The 15,619-nt window shown below is 36.9% G+C and overlaps 1 protein-coding gene across 14 annotated transcripts in view; it reads right to left on the bottom strand.

The window, feature by feature from the left end:
* The window catches only part of ABI1 (abl interactor 1), a 116,241-nt gene extending 101,483 nt beyond the window's left edge, over nt 1-14,758 (bottom strand). For 6 of the 14 annotated variants that reach the window (XM_079106517.1, XM_079106518.1, XM_079106523.1 and 3 more), the window contains exon 1: nt 14,507-14,757. In XM_079106517.1, coding sequence (XP_078962643.1) covers nt 14,507-14,623 — 117 coding nt within the window. In that variant the 5' untranslated portion in view covers nt 14,624-14,757. Of the gene's footprint in view, nt 1-14,047; nt 14,403-14,506 lie in introns of those variants that run through there. The other 8 variants (XM_079106522.1, XM_079106520.1, XM_079106511.1 and 5 more) reach the window with 3 other exon arrangements.
* Nucleotides 14,759-15,619: the final 861 nt, after the last annotated feature.

Below are 15,619 nucleotides of genomic sequence, written 5' to 3'. Positions count from 1 at the left end.
TCAATTTCAAGCAATGAAATAGAAGAGGTCATCAAAAGCCGACCAACAAAGAAAAGTCCGGGACCAGATGGGTTCTCAGCCGAGTTCTACAAAACCTTTAAAGAAGAGCTCATTCCAATACTTCTCAAAGTATTCCATAAAATAGAAGAGGAGGGAACCCTCCCAAACTCATTCTATGAAGCCAATATCACCCTGATACCCAAACCAGACAGAGACACATCGAGGAAAGAAAATTTCAGACCAATATCCTTAATGAACATCGACGCAAAAATTCTCAACAAAATTTTAGCAAATCGCATACAAAAATATATTAAAAAGATAGTGCACCACGATCAAGTGGGTTTTATCCCAGGGATGCAAGGTTGGTTCAACATCAGGAAATCAATAAATGTCATTCACCATATCAACAGACTAAAAGTTAAGAATCACATGATTATTTCAATAGATGCAGAAAAAGCATTCGATAAAATACAGCATCCCTTCATGCTCAAAACACTAGAAAAAACTGGGGTAGTGGGAACATTCCTTAACATTGTAAAGGCCATCTATGCTAAGCCCATGGCCAATATCATACTAAATGGTGAAAATCTGAAAGCATTCCCCCTAAAAACTGGAACAAGGCAGGGATGCCCTCTTTCACCACTTCTATTCAATATCGTTCTTGAGACTCTAGCTAGAGCAATTAGACAAACCAAAGAAATTAAAGGGATACGAATTGGAAAAGAAGAACTCAAACTATCCCTGTTCGCTGATGACATGATTATATATTTAGAGGAACCTGGAAATTCCACCAGAAAACTCTTAGAACTCATAAGTGAATCCAGTAAAGTAGCAGGTTACAAGATCCATGCTCATAAATCCAATGCATTTTTATACAGAAGTGATGAATCTTCAGAAAGAGAAATTAGGAAAACTACCCCATTCACAATAGCATCAAAAAAAAAATAAAATACTTGGGAATCAATCTCACAAAAGAGGTGAAAGACCTCTACAATGAGAACTACAGAACACTAAAGAAAGAAATTAAAGAACACCTTAGAAGATGGAAAGATCTCCCATGTTCATGGATAGGAAGAATTAATATTGTCAAAATGGCCATACTACCAAAAGTGCTATATAGATTCAATGCAATTCCAATTAAAATCCCAATGATGTACCTTACAGAAATAGAGCAAGCAATCATGAAATTCATCTGGAAGAATAAGAAACCCAGAATAGCTAAAGCAATCCTCAGAAGAGAGAGCCTACAGAGTGGGAGAATATCTTTGCCACTTATACTTCAGATAGAGCGCTAATATCCCGAATCTATAAAGAACTCAAAAAACTCTACACCAAGAATACAAACAATCCAATCAACAAATGGGCTAAGGAAATGAACAGACACTTCACAGAAGAAGATCTACAAGCAATCAACAGATATATGAAAAAATGTTCAACATCTCTAGTAATAAGAGAAATGCAAATCAAAACTACCCTAAGATTTCATCTCACCCCAATTAGAATGGCGATTATCAAGAATACAAGCAACAACAGGTGTTGGCGAGGATGTGGGGAGAAAGGTACACTCATACATTGCTGGTGGGGTTGTAAATTAGTGCAGCCACTCTGGAAAGCAGTGTGGAGATTCCTCAGATAGCTTGGAATGGAACCACCATTTGACACAGCTATCCCACTCCTTGGCCTATACCCAAAGGACTTAACATCAGCATACTACAGAGATACAGCCACATCAATGTTCATAGCTGCTCAATTCACTATAGCCAGATTGTGGAACCAACCTAGATGCCCTTCAGTTGATGAATGGATAAAGAAACTGTGGCATATATATACAATGGAGTATTACTCCGCCATGAAGAATGACAAAATTATGGCATTTGCAGGCAAATGGATGAAATTGGAGGATATAAGTGAGATAAGCCAATCTCAAAAAACTAAAGGACGAATGATTCGCTGATAAGCGGATGAGGACATATAAGGGGGCGGGGGGTAGGAAGGGTTAGTGTTAGGGTTAGGGTTAGGTTTAGGGTTAGGGATAAGGAGGGTGGTAAGAATGGAGGAATAAAGGACTGTATAGAGGGAAAAGAGGGGTGGGAGGGGGGAAGGGAAAAAAATAACAGAATGAATCAAACAACATTGCCCTATGTAAATTTATGATTTTTAATTAAAATTTTAAAAAAAGATCATAATGAAACACTGTTTTATGCCAATTTGATTAGGTAATATTTTTAAAGTTTGACAATGTTCTTCTTAGAATATGTGGATCTGTATCCAAAGGGTTTCTTGTACATTGCTGGCAGGAGTAGAAATTGATTTTTTGTTTGTTTGGTTTTGACTTCTTTGAGTACTGGACATTGAACCCAGGACCTTGAACCTGCTAGACAATGGCTTGAACCCAAACTACATCCCCAACCCAAGATGGAAGCATTACTTAAAAAAAAAAAAAAAAAAAAAATGGCAGGGAGCAGCAGCTGTAGCACTTGCCCAGTGCATAGAGCAGGCTGTGTCCTGTCCTGTATTACTCAATTTTTACCCTGAATTATTCCTTTTGTTTAGAGCTGCAGCCTGCCCTGTGCTACTCCATTTTGAGTATAAGTACCAAGACAGAATGGCTCTGCATCTTGTTTGTGCACATAGACAACCACCATCTGTTCCGCACAATCATAAGGCATGGATTGATAAGTAACTTGTTTGTGTTAATAAAAATAACCAGATGCCTTTCAATTGACAAATGGGTAAAGAAACTGTGGTATATATACACAAAGGACTATTACTCAGCCATAAAGAAGAATAAAATTATGGCATTTGCTGGCAATGGATGAAGTTGGAAAATATCATGCTAAGTGAAATAGGCCAAGCCCAAAAAGCAAAGGCCAAATGTTTTCTCTGATAAGTGCATCACGAGGGGGGTGATGGGGGGAAGAGAAGAATGAAGAAACTTTGGAATGTATAGAGGAAAACAGGGTGGGAGGGGTGGGGGACAGAAAGATAGTAGAATGAAACAGATAGTATTACCCTATGTATATGTATGATTACATGAATGGTGTGAATCTACATTGTATACAACCATAGAAATGAAAAGTTGTACCCCATTTGTGTACAATGAATCAAAATGTGTCTGTAAAAATAAAAAAAGATTTTAATAAAAAAAAAAAAGAATGATAAAATTATGGCATTTGCAGGCAAATGGATGAAATTGGAGAATAGCATGCTAAGTGAGATAAGCCAATCTCAAAAAACTAAAGGACGAATGATCTCGCTGATAAGCGGATGAGGACATATAATGGGGGGTAGGAGGGGTTAGCATTAGGGTTAGGGTTAGGTTTAGGGTTAGGGATAAGGAGGGTGGTAAGAATGGAGGAAGGAAGGACTGTATAGAGGGAAAAGAGGGGTGGGAGGGGTGGGGGGGAAGGGAAAAAATAACAGAATGAATCAAACAGCATTGCCCTATGTAAATTTATGATTTTTAATAAAAAAAGAATTCATTAAAATTAACTCAAGAACTTTAAAAAAAAAAGTCATTCCCTTCTTCACCCCACCAAACCTTCACTCATCATTAAAAATAATAATAATAATAATCCTAAATGTTAATGGCCTAAACTCACCAATCAAAAAACAGATTCGCAGACAGGATTAAAAAGCAACACCCAACAATATGCTGCCTTCAAGAGACTCATCTCATAGGAAAAGATATCCACAGACTAAAGGAGAAAGGATGAGAAAAAAACATATAACACACAGACTCAGTAAAAAAAAGTGGGGGTTTCCATCCTTATAGAAGATAAAGTGAACTTCAAGCCAAAGTTAGTCAGAAGGGATAAAGAAGGACATTTCATACTATTTATGGGAACCATAAATCAGAAAGACATAATGATCATAAATATTTATGCCCCAAACAATGGCACATGCATGTACATCAAACAAATCCTTCTCAATTCCAGGAATCAAATAGACCACAACACAATGATTCTGGGTGACTGTAACACACCGCTGTCAGAATGCATGAGAAAATGCTTTCCCTTCCAGAGTCCTATCAATAGAGTATGTTAGCTAACTTTGGATTTTTGCCAATGGAGAGAGAGAAAATGATCTTTCATCCACGGTTTTAATTTACATTTCTCTTTTTTAGTGAGTTAACTATCTTGTTGTTTATTAATAGCAAATTTTATTTCCTTTTTCTATGTTTCAAAAGGGTTATGATCTTGTCAATTTACATGTTAGGAAGGACAGCTCTTTGTGATATAAGCTGTAAATATCTCTCTTAGTTGTCTTTTCTTACAAGTTTGTTTCTGATGCTTCTTTTCATAAAAAACTGATTTTTATATAACAAAGTACCAGTGAAATAATTTATGACTCGGGGATTTTGCGTCATGAAAGACTAGATAGTTCTAACTCCAGATTTATAAAGAAAAAACTTTCAAGTTTTCTTCTTCTTATTTAATGGTTGTGTTATTTACCAAAATATATTTGGTAAATATGGAATTTATCATGGTATATGAGGTAAGGCAGGGATATTACTTTACTTATGTAAATAAATAACATTTATTCACTACTTCTTTTTCTCAGTGATTTGAAATGATGCCCTCTTTATACAATCAATTTCTCTATGTATCTGAGTGTACTTACATCTGGGCATTCTGTTTTGCTAATAGACCAGTATGATACTCTTAAATTATTTAGGTTTTTATAAATGCCCTAATGTGTTTTAGTGCTGGTCCCACTTCTATGTTTATTTTTTTCACTAACTTTAGCATCAGGTGATATAGCTTAAAACTGTTAAATTTTCACTGAGATTCTGTTAAAATTTACAAATTAACTTACACAATAATATGGTCCTTCTATTTGTAGAAAGGTTATTTTTTTGGCTTCAGTGTTATTTTTATTTTTAATGGGTCTCACATTCTTATTGACAAACACTAATATGATTTTTGTTACTTTTATATATGAAATCTTTTCTTCCATTAACTCTTCCAAAAGATTGTTTGAATATATGTAAACTACTGATTTTTCTATGTTGATTTTGTATTTGGTAATCTAACTGAGCTATCTTACTATTTGTAGTAGCTGTTAATAAAATATCTTGAATCTAAAAAAAAAGTATTAATATGAATTAATTGAGCATAATGGCACATGCCTGTAATACCAGTGGCTTGGGAGGCTGAGGAAGGAGGACTCTGAGTTCAAAGTCAGTCTCAGTGAAGAAGCAACTCAACAAGCTAAGCAATTCAGTGAGACCCTGTCTCTAAATAAAATACAAAAAAGGGCTGGTGTTGTGATTCTGGTTAAGTGCCCCTGAGTTCAATCCCCTGTACCAAAAAAAAAAGGAATTAATTATAAAGCATTCAGGAAATTAACAAATAAAAGGTAAACTGAAGTTTTTCAAGAACATTTTTTCATTAACCTAATATTTTAGTCCCCTTTAAAGTTTCAAATAGATAAATAATAATTTTCTCCAATTAGAAGCCAGAGGGAGAGGGCTGGGGAGATAGCTCAGTTGGCAGAGTGCTTGCTTTGCAAGCACAAGGCCCCTGGGTTCGATCCTCAGCACCCAAAAAAGAAAAGAAAAGAAAAGCCAGAGGGAGAAAAAAAAAAGCCACTAAGAATGTCCAACTATACATCTACAATACTGTTTCATTTACACTCTAAATAAGAATATAATTTACATTTGACAATAATTAGAGAACCTCATTGGTATTATAAGACATTTTTAATTTTTAAAATATACCGTGGGGAACATTTACTCTGTTTTATGGAATGAGGAGTTACCTGATTATAGAACAAAAAATGAAGTCAATTATGATGTTTAAGTGTTAGGGTCGTGGCTCAGTGGTAGAGTGCTTGCCCAGTACTCGTGAGGCACTGGATTCAATCCTCAGCACCATACAAAATAAATAAAGGTACTGTGTCCATCTACAACTAAAACAATTTTTTTTAATTTTAAAAAAGATTTTTAAATAAAAATACAATGAAATGAAATACGCTATGGCTACAATATTTTCTGCCTTGGTACAAACGAATGAGTTTACCAATTATAGATAATAAAAAATAAATTCCTGAAAGGCCATTCATAGGAATGGTATTACAAGGCACTTGTACTACTTAAGCCATATATTTCTAAAAAGCTTAAAATCTGTACAATTACCATACTCTATATTACTCTCATAAGCAGGGGGTAAAATTCACTTATGCATGAAGTGAAAAATCAGGCTTCAAGGTTTAAATTCTACCAATTCACACTAAAATTCTAAGTCTGTGTTCACGCCAAGGATTTCCTCATTACACTGAAGTAGGGGGCTAAAAATTCAAAACTAAGTGCAAACTTTGACAATTATGTGTTTCACAACAAAATACCACTATGAACCATGACTAGGCATATGCTAAAAAGAAATGAAAACACGTTTCTCAAACAAATAGTGGTACATGAATTTTCATAGCACTATTATTCACTACAATCAAATGGTAGAATTAATCCAAAGGTCCACGGATAGATGAATGGATAAACAAAATGTGGTATAGACACACAATGGAATATTTTTCAGTCATAAACAGAAATGAAGTAGCCATATATACTACAAAGTTAATGAATCTCAAAAAACATGCCTAAATGTTATTATAATATTGTTTATTCACATGTTTTTGTATTGAGTGAAAAAACGCCAAGACTAAAGGCCACATAATATAATTCCATTTATAAGAAATGTATACAACAGGTAAACTCATTGAGACTGAAAGGAAATTGGTGGATAATAGATGGGAGTAGACAACATGAGTGGGAAATGGAACAAACTACTTAATAGGTACTGGTGTTCTCTGGCAGTGATCAAAATGATTTGAAATTCAGTCACGATGATGGTTGTACGACACTGTACTAAATACTACTGAACCATACACATTAAAGCATTTGGCTATATATCACATGAATTCATCTCATATTTTAAAAATTCCATTATGAGGCAAATTATATAACTATATTCTAATCAATCTATGGAACTGCCAACGAAATTAGTTGTAAATTTAAAATATATCAACCATTTTAAACAATAATAACCCACAACCCTCAAATCAACTTATATCAATTATAAGGATATCTATTCCCTTTTGTCACAAATAAACTGACATAAACTTCACTATTTCTTTCTCCCACATTTAAAATTTACACAAGTTGGGCATGGTGGCTCATGCGTGTATAGCAGCAACTTGGGAGTTTGAGGCAGGAGGCATAGTTTGAGGCCAGACTCAGCAACTCAGTGGGACCCTGTCTCAAAATAAAAAATAAAAAGGACCAGAGATGTAGCTCAAGGCAGAGCACCCAGGAGTTCAATCCCTAATACTCAAAATAAATAAAATAAATAAATAAATAAATACAATTTATGAAATAGATTTAGTTTATATCTTCCAGATAACAGTGCTGGCTGAAATTATATGTTAAAAGATGAGTTTGAGATATGAGGAACATATGAAAAGATACTAGCTATGAGGTGACCTTTATTAAATAAACAGCATTCATTACACTATATCATTTTTTCATTTATAAAAATGCCTAAAATTTTCCATTGAGTTTTGAATACCTATGCTTAGTTTCTAAAGTAAGATTTAAAGTTTACTTCCACTCATAGGTATACTTTAAATGTTCCTACCAGTATTCTCTAGTCAACATAAAAATTCAATTCCACAAATGTTTGCTAAACATTTCCGTTAAGGAATTTGCTAAGTAGATATATATAGAATTTAAAATACATTTAATAACAAGTACACATTATCTTCCTTAGGATGTTTTGTTTGTTTTGCTTTCAGATTTTCTTCACAAACAATAGCTTAATTACCAACCATTTCTGAGAAAGTTTTATTAATGAAGAATGTTAGAAAATTTAAGATTAAAATACTTATTGAGTCTATGCACTGGAAGCACTAGAAAATAACCTCCATGTCTGAATAGATATTTACCATTAAAATAACCACTTTGGGCCAGGCAAGATGGCACAAGCCTGTAATCCTAGCAGCTCGAGATGCTGAAACAGGAGGATGGTTCAAAGCCAGCCTCAGCAAAAGCCAGGGGCTAATCAACTCAGAGAGACCCGTCTCTAAATAAAATACAAAATAGGGCTGGGGATGTGGTTCAGTGGTAGAGGGTCCCTGAGTTCAATCCCTCGTACCAAAAAAAAAAAAAAAAAAAAAAAAAAAAAAAAAAAAATTCAGCTACTACTTTATAAAACAAACTCCAATAATTGCTATTTTTCTCAGTGACATACTTTAAAAAAAAAAATCCCTAATTTTATAGCATGATGTCTTATTAATATAATAATAAGATTTAAGAAGTCTGTAGTTTAGGGGTTTGACTATTATTTCTACTAAAATCAAATCACAACTTCAAAAAATTATAAGCAACATAAGACATTAGAAAAAATGTATAGCCTCCTTCAAAACTTTTTAAATGCTCTAGAATTAGCACTTAATTGTGAACTTTACTTTTCATAACACATTATTTTCATAGATTATATAGAATTATATTTTCATAAGTTGTGTGATTCAATCTTTTGTTCCAATATTAGCACTCTTCCTTCCATTTTTTGGTATATGTGTAGTACTGGAGATTGAACCTAGGGGCACTCTACCATTGAGCTACATCCCCAGCACTTTCTTATTTTTTATTTTAAGACAGTCTCACTAAGTTGCCCAGACTGGTGTTGTACTTGTATTCCTCCTGCCTCAGCCTCCTAAGTAGCTTGGATTACAGGCATGTGTCATTAGTGCCCTGGTATATTCTTCCTTCCTGAATAATACATTGACTGTTAACTCAAAAATGTCACAAATTATTACAAGATAATTTAATACAAATAGCCAGATCTTAAATTGCCCAAATATCTCTTCTCTTCCACAAGGAATATTTCTCAGCTATCAGAATGAACAGGAGAAAGCAGAAGCACCTAAGAGGAATTAGAAGTGTCCTACAGGATTATTTCAACAATTTCCTAAAAACTTTCCAAAAGAAAGAAACATGTGAACACTGAAGATCTAAACAAACCAGGACTGAAGTACCACATGTAAAATTCTTATTGACATTAAAGTTTATAAAAGGAAAAAGAGAGGATATTAGTTTTAATACAAACTTCTAAATAATATATACCCTAAAAAATATTCAGTATTATTCTTTTAAGAATATTTCTAGCAAGAACTGATAAGATATCCCATGGTATGGACTTTCAAAAGAAGAAATGTGCTAGGTCAGATTCTGCTCTACCCAACCCAGTTTGATGCTTGACAACAGCATTAATAAACATGTTGAAACAGTATGAGTCAATTTAACAATTACCTGAGGATCTTCTATAAAATTAACTAAACCCCTGCTTACTTCATTTACATATCCAATTGTATCACTGCTTTACTCAAACTTCAAAGAGCAATCGTAAGAATTCTAACCTTTCCTGTTCCCTAATCTCCTCAATCATTATGAATCCTTCCCCAAATCCAACGTGTATGGAAATCAGAGCTACCAAAAATATTTCAAGACATTTTTCATTAACTTCTGCTAATATTACAAATGTTCTTACCATAATTACAATACTGGATCAGAATAGGAAAAAAATAGGCAAAGAGATGCATAGAAAGGAAAAGAATCCATGAGGCTCAGTGAAAAACTAGCCCGCAATTCCTACAGCCAACTCTTCCATCATTTGGAGATTTTGGAAAATCTCCAAATTACAAACATTCTTATATTTACAACTTAGAGTTGCTAGGTTCCCAAAATTTACCAAGAATCTATTTATTCCATAACATTCCTGAACCAGTCTAAGTTCTAGACTCATTTATGTGGAAACAATGTTACATGAAAAAAGCAAAGCTTATGGAGTCTGTCATTTTAGACAGAAATCCTGTCTGCCAGTTACTAATCTTGTGACCAAACAAAATTCATTTCACTTTTCTAAACCCGAATTTCCTCATCTATGGGAGAGCACTCCTATCTTGGAGTCTGTAAGGATTAAGTATAAATATCTGCTGTGACAGATTAGATATTAACAGCATCAATTACAATTGACCCTTCTTATCTATGGGTTCAGTCACCATGGAGTAGACCAACCCTGGTCAAAATAATTGGGGGGAGGAAAATGTGCAGGGTGCAGTGGCACACTCCTGTAATCCCAGTAGCTCAGGAGGCTGAGGTAGGAGGACTGCAAATTCAAAGCCAGTCTCAGCAAAAGACAGGTGATAAGCAACTCAGTGAGACCCTGTCTCTAAATAAAATACAAAATACGGCTGGGGATGTGGCTCAGTGGTCGACTGCACCTGAGTTCAATCCCTGGTTTAAAAAGAAAAAAAAAAAAAGAAAAAAGAAAAAAACCTGTATCTGTACCAAACATGTACAGATTTTTCCCTGTCATTATTCCCTGTACAGTAAAGCAACATTCACATAGCGTTTACATTGTATTTAGTATTATAAGTAATCAAGAAATGATTTAAAGTATATGGAAGGATGTGTGCTGGTTATATGCAAATACTACATCATTTCATATAATGGATTACAACATCCAGGGACTCTGATATCCTTGAGGGTCCTATATCCAATCACTCATGGTCACTTACTTGCTTTCCAAAATTAAAGGAATGACTGACTGGATTATTACTACTGCTCTTCTCTATTATTCTCTTCACATTTTTTAAATTCCCTATATTATGATAAGCAGACTATTCAGGATTTTTTAAAAGGAATTTAGAATTTGGAAAACTGAAAATTGGGGTTTGATTCCAGTCACTATTTCATACAAGCTGTTGAACTTTAGGTTAGATATTCAATGTCTCTAAACCTAGATAACAGATTTGCTACCAAAAATGTAAAAAAGGCAGAGAAAGAGGCAACATCCCTCTCTCCTTCTCCCTCTCTCTCTCTCTCTCTCACACACACACACACATACACACACACACACACACCCCTATAGTCTTCAGCTTCTAGGAAGGCTGAAGCAGGGGATTCACCTGAGCCCTGGAGTATAAGATCAGGCTGGGCAAAAAGAAAAAGAAAGGATGGAGGAGAAACATACAATAAGTGACAATTTATAAACTAACATAAATTCGTACAATACCAGAAAAGTAAGCTTTTACCAACTCCAAAATGATCCTGCTCAAAAATTACCTGCTTTCCAAAATTCAATGTGCATAACTAAGCAAATGTCACGGGAGTTAAGTAAAGGAAGTGAAACTACCTGGCTCACAGTAATAATATGACTAATGATTAGAACATACTTGTTAACCCAGATGATGCTCTTGTTGGTGGAATTCTTCCAGAAAAATTAAAAAGTTAAGCTGTATGGAAGACATTTTTGTCCTTACCCAATATAGTAATCTGCATCCTGAGAAGCCTTTCTTAAACAATGTCTACTCCACTCCACTTAGTTTTCTTTCCCTCCTATACCCCAAAATAGTTTTCGTAGCAAAGGAGTAAGGATCCTAAAGAGGAGCAAAGAGAATTAGTTAAATGTGTTCAAGGAACAACTATACTTGACATAATCCAACAGAAAAAAAAATTAATTTTATATCAAGAAGATGTAAATGGCAAAGATTTCTCTACAAGTCTACATAAAAACTTTCTATTTTAAATACTATTTCCCCTATAACCTTAAAATCTTGTCCTTTTTAAGAATAGTGGAATATTTTGAGAAGTTCTGCTATTAGAATTACAATTTAATAATTAAGAACCAATGAAACCCAAAGACAGACTGCTCAAAGGACTCAACTGCACTAAACCAAAGAAATTCTCAGTGGAGCAAGACTGAACTATCAAAATATAAGAAAAATGAAAATGAATTCTCAAAACAAAAATCATCCAACCAATAATTAAAACTCAAAACACAGGTGACTACATACTTTACCTTAGAGGAGGTATATTTATATGTTTATTTACAACCCAATCAGAATCACAGAAAGGATATAGAAAGATCTCAATAGACATCTAAATGGATATTTCTAATCCTATTTGTTCCTCATTCACAGGACCAGTGTCAGCAGTACCACATACCACAAGAACATCCACATCATAATCTGAGCTTGTCTGAACCTGACCCTGTCTAAGCCCCTTAGGAAGGCAACTAGTGACATGAATCATAAAGCCCAAAGTTTAAAGGCTACTAAACTCAGGTAGGGCAATAATCATTGCTATGTGACTTTAATATCCTCACTCCCCAGTAAGATCAGAGTAATTCAGGTTTAGGACCACCAAAAAAAGCCTGGAGTCATTGACAGTGATTCTTGGCACCATGTCTAACATTTTAAGTGACAGAACAAGAGAAATAACTTCTGTCAATCAAGGATACTATCAATTAAGTTTTAAAGTGCTTCCAAGTTACATGTTAACAGCAGGAGAAAAGGAAGGAGCCTGGGAGGGGGAAAAAAGTACTACCGCCTACAACTACCTGAAAAATAAACAGTCAACAGACAGGTTAAAACCTGTTATAGTTACCAACAGTTGCCAACAAGAAGCATTACCACACCACATGCTTGTCAGATTTCCCAATATGCAAAACAAGAAGCCACCCCTTAATGAAGTACTTATCTGCTGACTTCTACAGAGAAGAAATGCCTTTTCTAAAATGGGGGCAATTTAGCTTCCCATGTTTGCCCTTTCAGAACCTTTACTACTTTTCAGCAAATTAAGGTTCACCTCAACTTCAAGGCTTTTCAATTAAGATGAATGGAAAGTTGCACATTTCTAATATCAATAAACTAAAAGATCACTTTTCTATTTGCAAACTGTATCCACATTTCCACAAGATTTAAAAGGCCAAATATAAAGTTTGCAAAAACAAGTAATACAGGAGACATAGCAGGCATTCAACAAGTTTACTTATCAGTAGAATTCCTAAAGTAATAGCTTGAAAAAGTCACGAAATTCCTAGTAGTGTTACTGAAGATACAATGTCACTAACCCAGAAACAGAAATATTCAAAATATTCTGAAAAGAGTATCTCCCTCTAAAAATAAAGAAGAAAAGCATGTGCCCACACAGAAACCACTGGTTCTTAAAAACGATAATCACATGGGAGGAACTTCTATAAATACTTAAAGTCTCAATTGCAATAACCCTAAACCGTTCAAAGTCAGGTTGGTCTGGCCCTAAAAAGCGAATTTTTGTCCCGGGCCGGAGGCACACTCCTGTAATCCCAGCGGCTTGGGAGGCTGAAGCAGGAAGATCACGGTTCAAAGCCAGTTTCAGCAAAAGAGAGGCATTAAGCACTCAGTGAGACCCTGTCTCTAAATAAAATACAAAATAAAAAATAGGGCTGGGGATGTGGCTCAGTGGTTAAGCGGCCCTAAGTTCAATTCCCGGTACCCCCCCCCCCCCCAAATGCGAATTTTTGGTGCCATTTTAAAGGCACAAAGGTCTCTGCTACTTTATTTGCTTCTACTGCAAACTATCAGTTTACATAAAGACCTACAAATCAAACTATCACACAATTCACTTCCAATCACCAAAATAAAAACAAGCATCTGTCATAGCTAAGATTCCAAGAACTCTCTGATAAAGTAACAATAACAGGTATTTTGCTTTGTGGTTGAAAGAATAACTAAGTACGTTTGGAAATCTATTTGGATTCATAATTCTATACATGTACTTAGATTAGAAAGAGAAACCTCAGAAAAATAAGCAACTGGCGATGACACCACTCTATTTAAAGTTACTCACGAAGCTAACAGCTCAAGAACTTTTGGGAGGAAGAGAGAGGATTTAAGTCATTTTTCCAAATAGTTAAGAATACTTGGTGCTTTAAAAACGAGAATACATTATCGGGAGGCGGAAGTGAAAATGATGAGAAGGGGGGAAAACCCGACTTGAAAAAGGGCAAACTGGCAGATTGACTAACCTTCAATTACAGGAATTTTAGGATCAACTTCTCCCAAACGCCCTCCCTCGCTCCCCACACCCGCTTCCCTCTCTCCTCAGGGAGGTCTGTCTAATGTGACTCATGACAAATTTTCTTTAAAAAAAATAAATAAATAAAAGACACACCCTCTGGGCTGAACTGACATAATCGCCCCCACCCCAGCCTCGGCGGATACACGCCCCGCTTTTCCTCTGCCTCCTGCCGCTTCTCCCTGCCCTTTCCTCTCCCCTCGCCCGGTCCGAGGACCGTCTCGGGGCGACCAGGCGGCGCGGCGGCCGCTGGGGTCTCCCGGACGCACGCCCGGCGGATGGGAGGCTGCCGGGGGCCGAGCCCTCGGGGAAGCGGGCGTCAGGGGGGCGCCGGACTGCGCCGCCCGCGGGCTCCCCGCTCCCTCGCCCATTTTCTGCCACCCCTCCGGTCGGCTTCCACCGCCGCGGCCACTTCCTGTATCTCAGCCCGACTCCCTCAGCCCGGCCACTTGTCCTCTCCCCGGCGGGGCTGGGGCTGGGGCTGGGGTGGAGGCAGCGGCTGAGGTCGGGGCAGCTCGCACCCCGCCCAGTGGGCTGGTCACTCGGGCGGCCGGCGGCGGGTCCTCGGCCCCGGCCAGCGCCCGCTGCCCGCCCGCCCGCGCTCCTCACCTGTATGTAGTTGTTTTCACAGTAGTCCGCCACCCGGGTCAGGTTCTGGTAACTCTCTATCAGCGCCCGCTTGCCAGATGGAATCTCCTCCTCTAGTAACATCTGCAGCTCTGCCATTTTCCACCCCTCTGCATCGCTTCCTCTAGCGTTAAAGAGACAGAGGCAGCAAGGTCCGCCGAGGCTCGGAGCACCTCACAGCCCGGATACAAACCGCCTACCCGCCCTCCCGCCTGGTATTGTGGGACGGCACCTCCTCCTCTTCCTCCTCACTCTCTCCACCCCCCTCCACCCACTTCGCGCAGCCGCCTGAACCTTATTCTCTCGCGAGCTTTCATTCCTCCCGCCCCCGCCCCAACAGGGGACTTTTTTTTCTTGTAGCACGGCCTTCTGGGGATTGTAGTCTCTCGTAGGCTAGGCGTCCCATCAAAAGCGCATGCGTTCAGGGAACCTCCACAACTAACGCGATGGAGCATAAACAACGTGCACCCGGGCATTAGTTTTAAGTCCGGAGATTCCTTGCTCCTCCGGATGATGGCGCCACAGGGTGATTCTAGAAGACTTTGAAACTTGCAAGAACTTGGCCAACTAATCAACATCGGTGAATCAAAGACATCCATTCAGATAAGGATTGAAAAGAGAAACTCAAAGTCTTTATCTCCTGAGAGATATGTGATTCAGGTTTTCCTTCCTAAACTTATGCCCCCATTAGTTCATTTAGGAAACATTGCCAACTCTGTACCAAACAATGTACTAGACAATGGGGGTACAAGTTGAACAAGGATACTGAGTACCCTTAAAGACAATTTAAAAATAAACACACATTTAAAAAAGAAAACATATAATTTTCAGTATTTTCCTGTCCTATTATTTTTCTTGTATCATTTATCCCTGATCCTCCTTTGCATATATATTCCTTCTTTTTAAAGTCACATACACATTTTCTCTAAATTGTGCATAATAGTTTTTGGTTTTGTTTGATATCATCACTTGCTTTGGAAGAGGTTCAAAAGATTCTTTACTTCAAACTTTTCTTTGCGTGGGAAAATTAAATTCTTTCATATAATTGGCTATGAGAAGTGTTGTTCAAAGGCGGAAAGAACATTAAATATCGTT

This window comes from Sciurus vulgaris (assembly GCF_902686455.1).
Source record: "Sciurus vulgaris genome assembly, chromosome: 12".
In the NCBI taxonomy this organism is placed as follows: domain Eukaryota; kingdom Metazoa; phylum Chordata; class Mammalia; order Rodentia; family Sciuridae; genus Sciurus; species Sciurus vulgaris.
The sequence above is the reverse complement of the archived record's forward strand: the minus strand, read 5'-3'. Positions and strand labels throughout refer to the sequence as shown.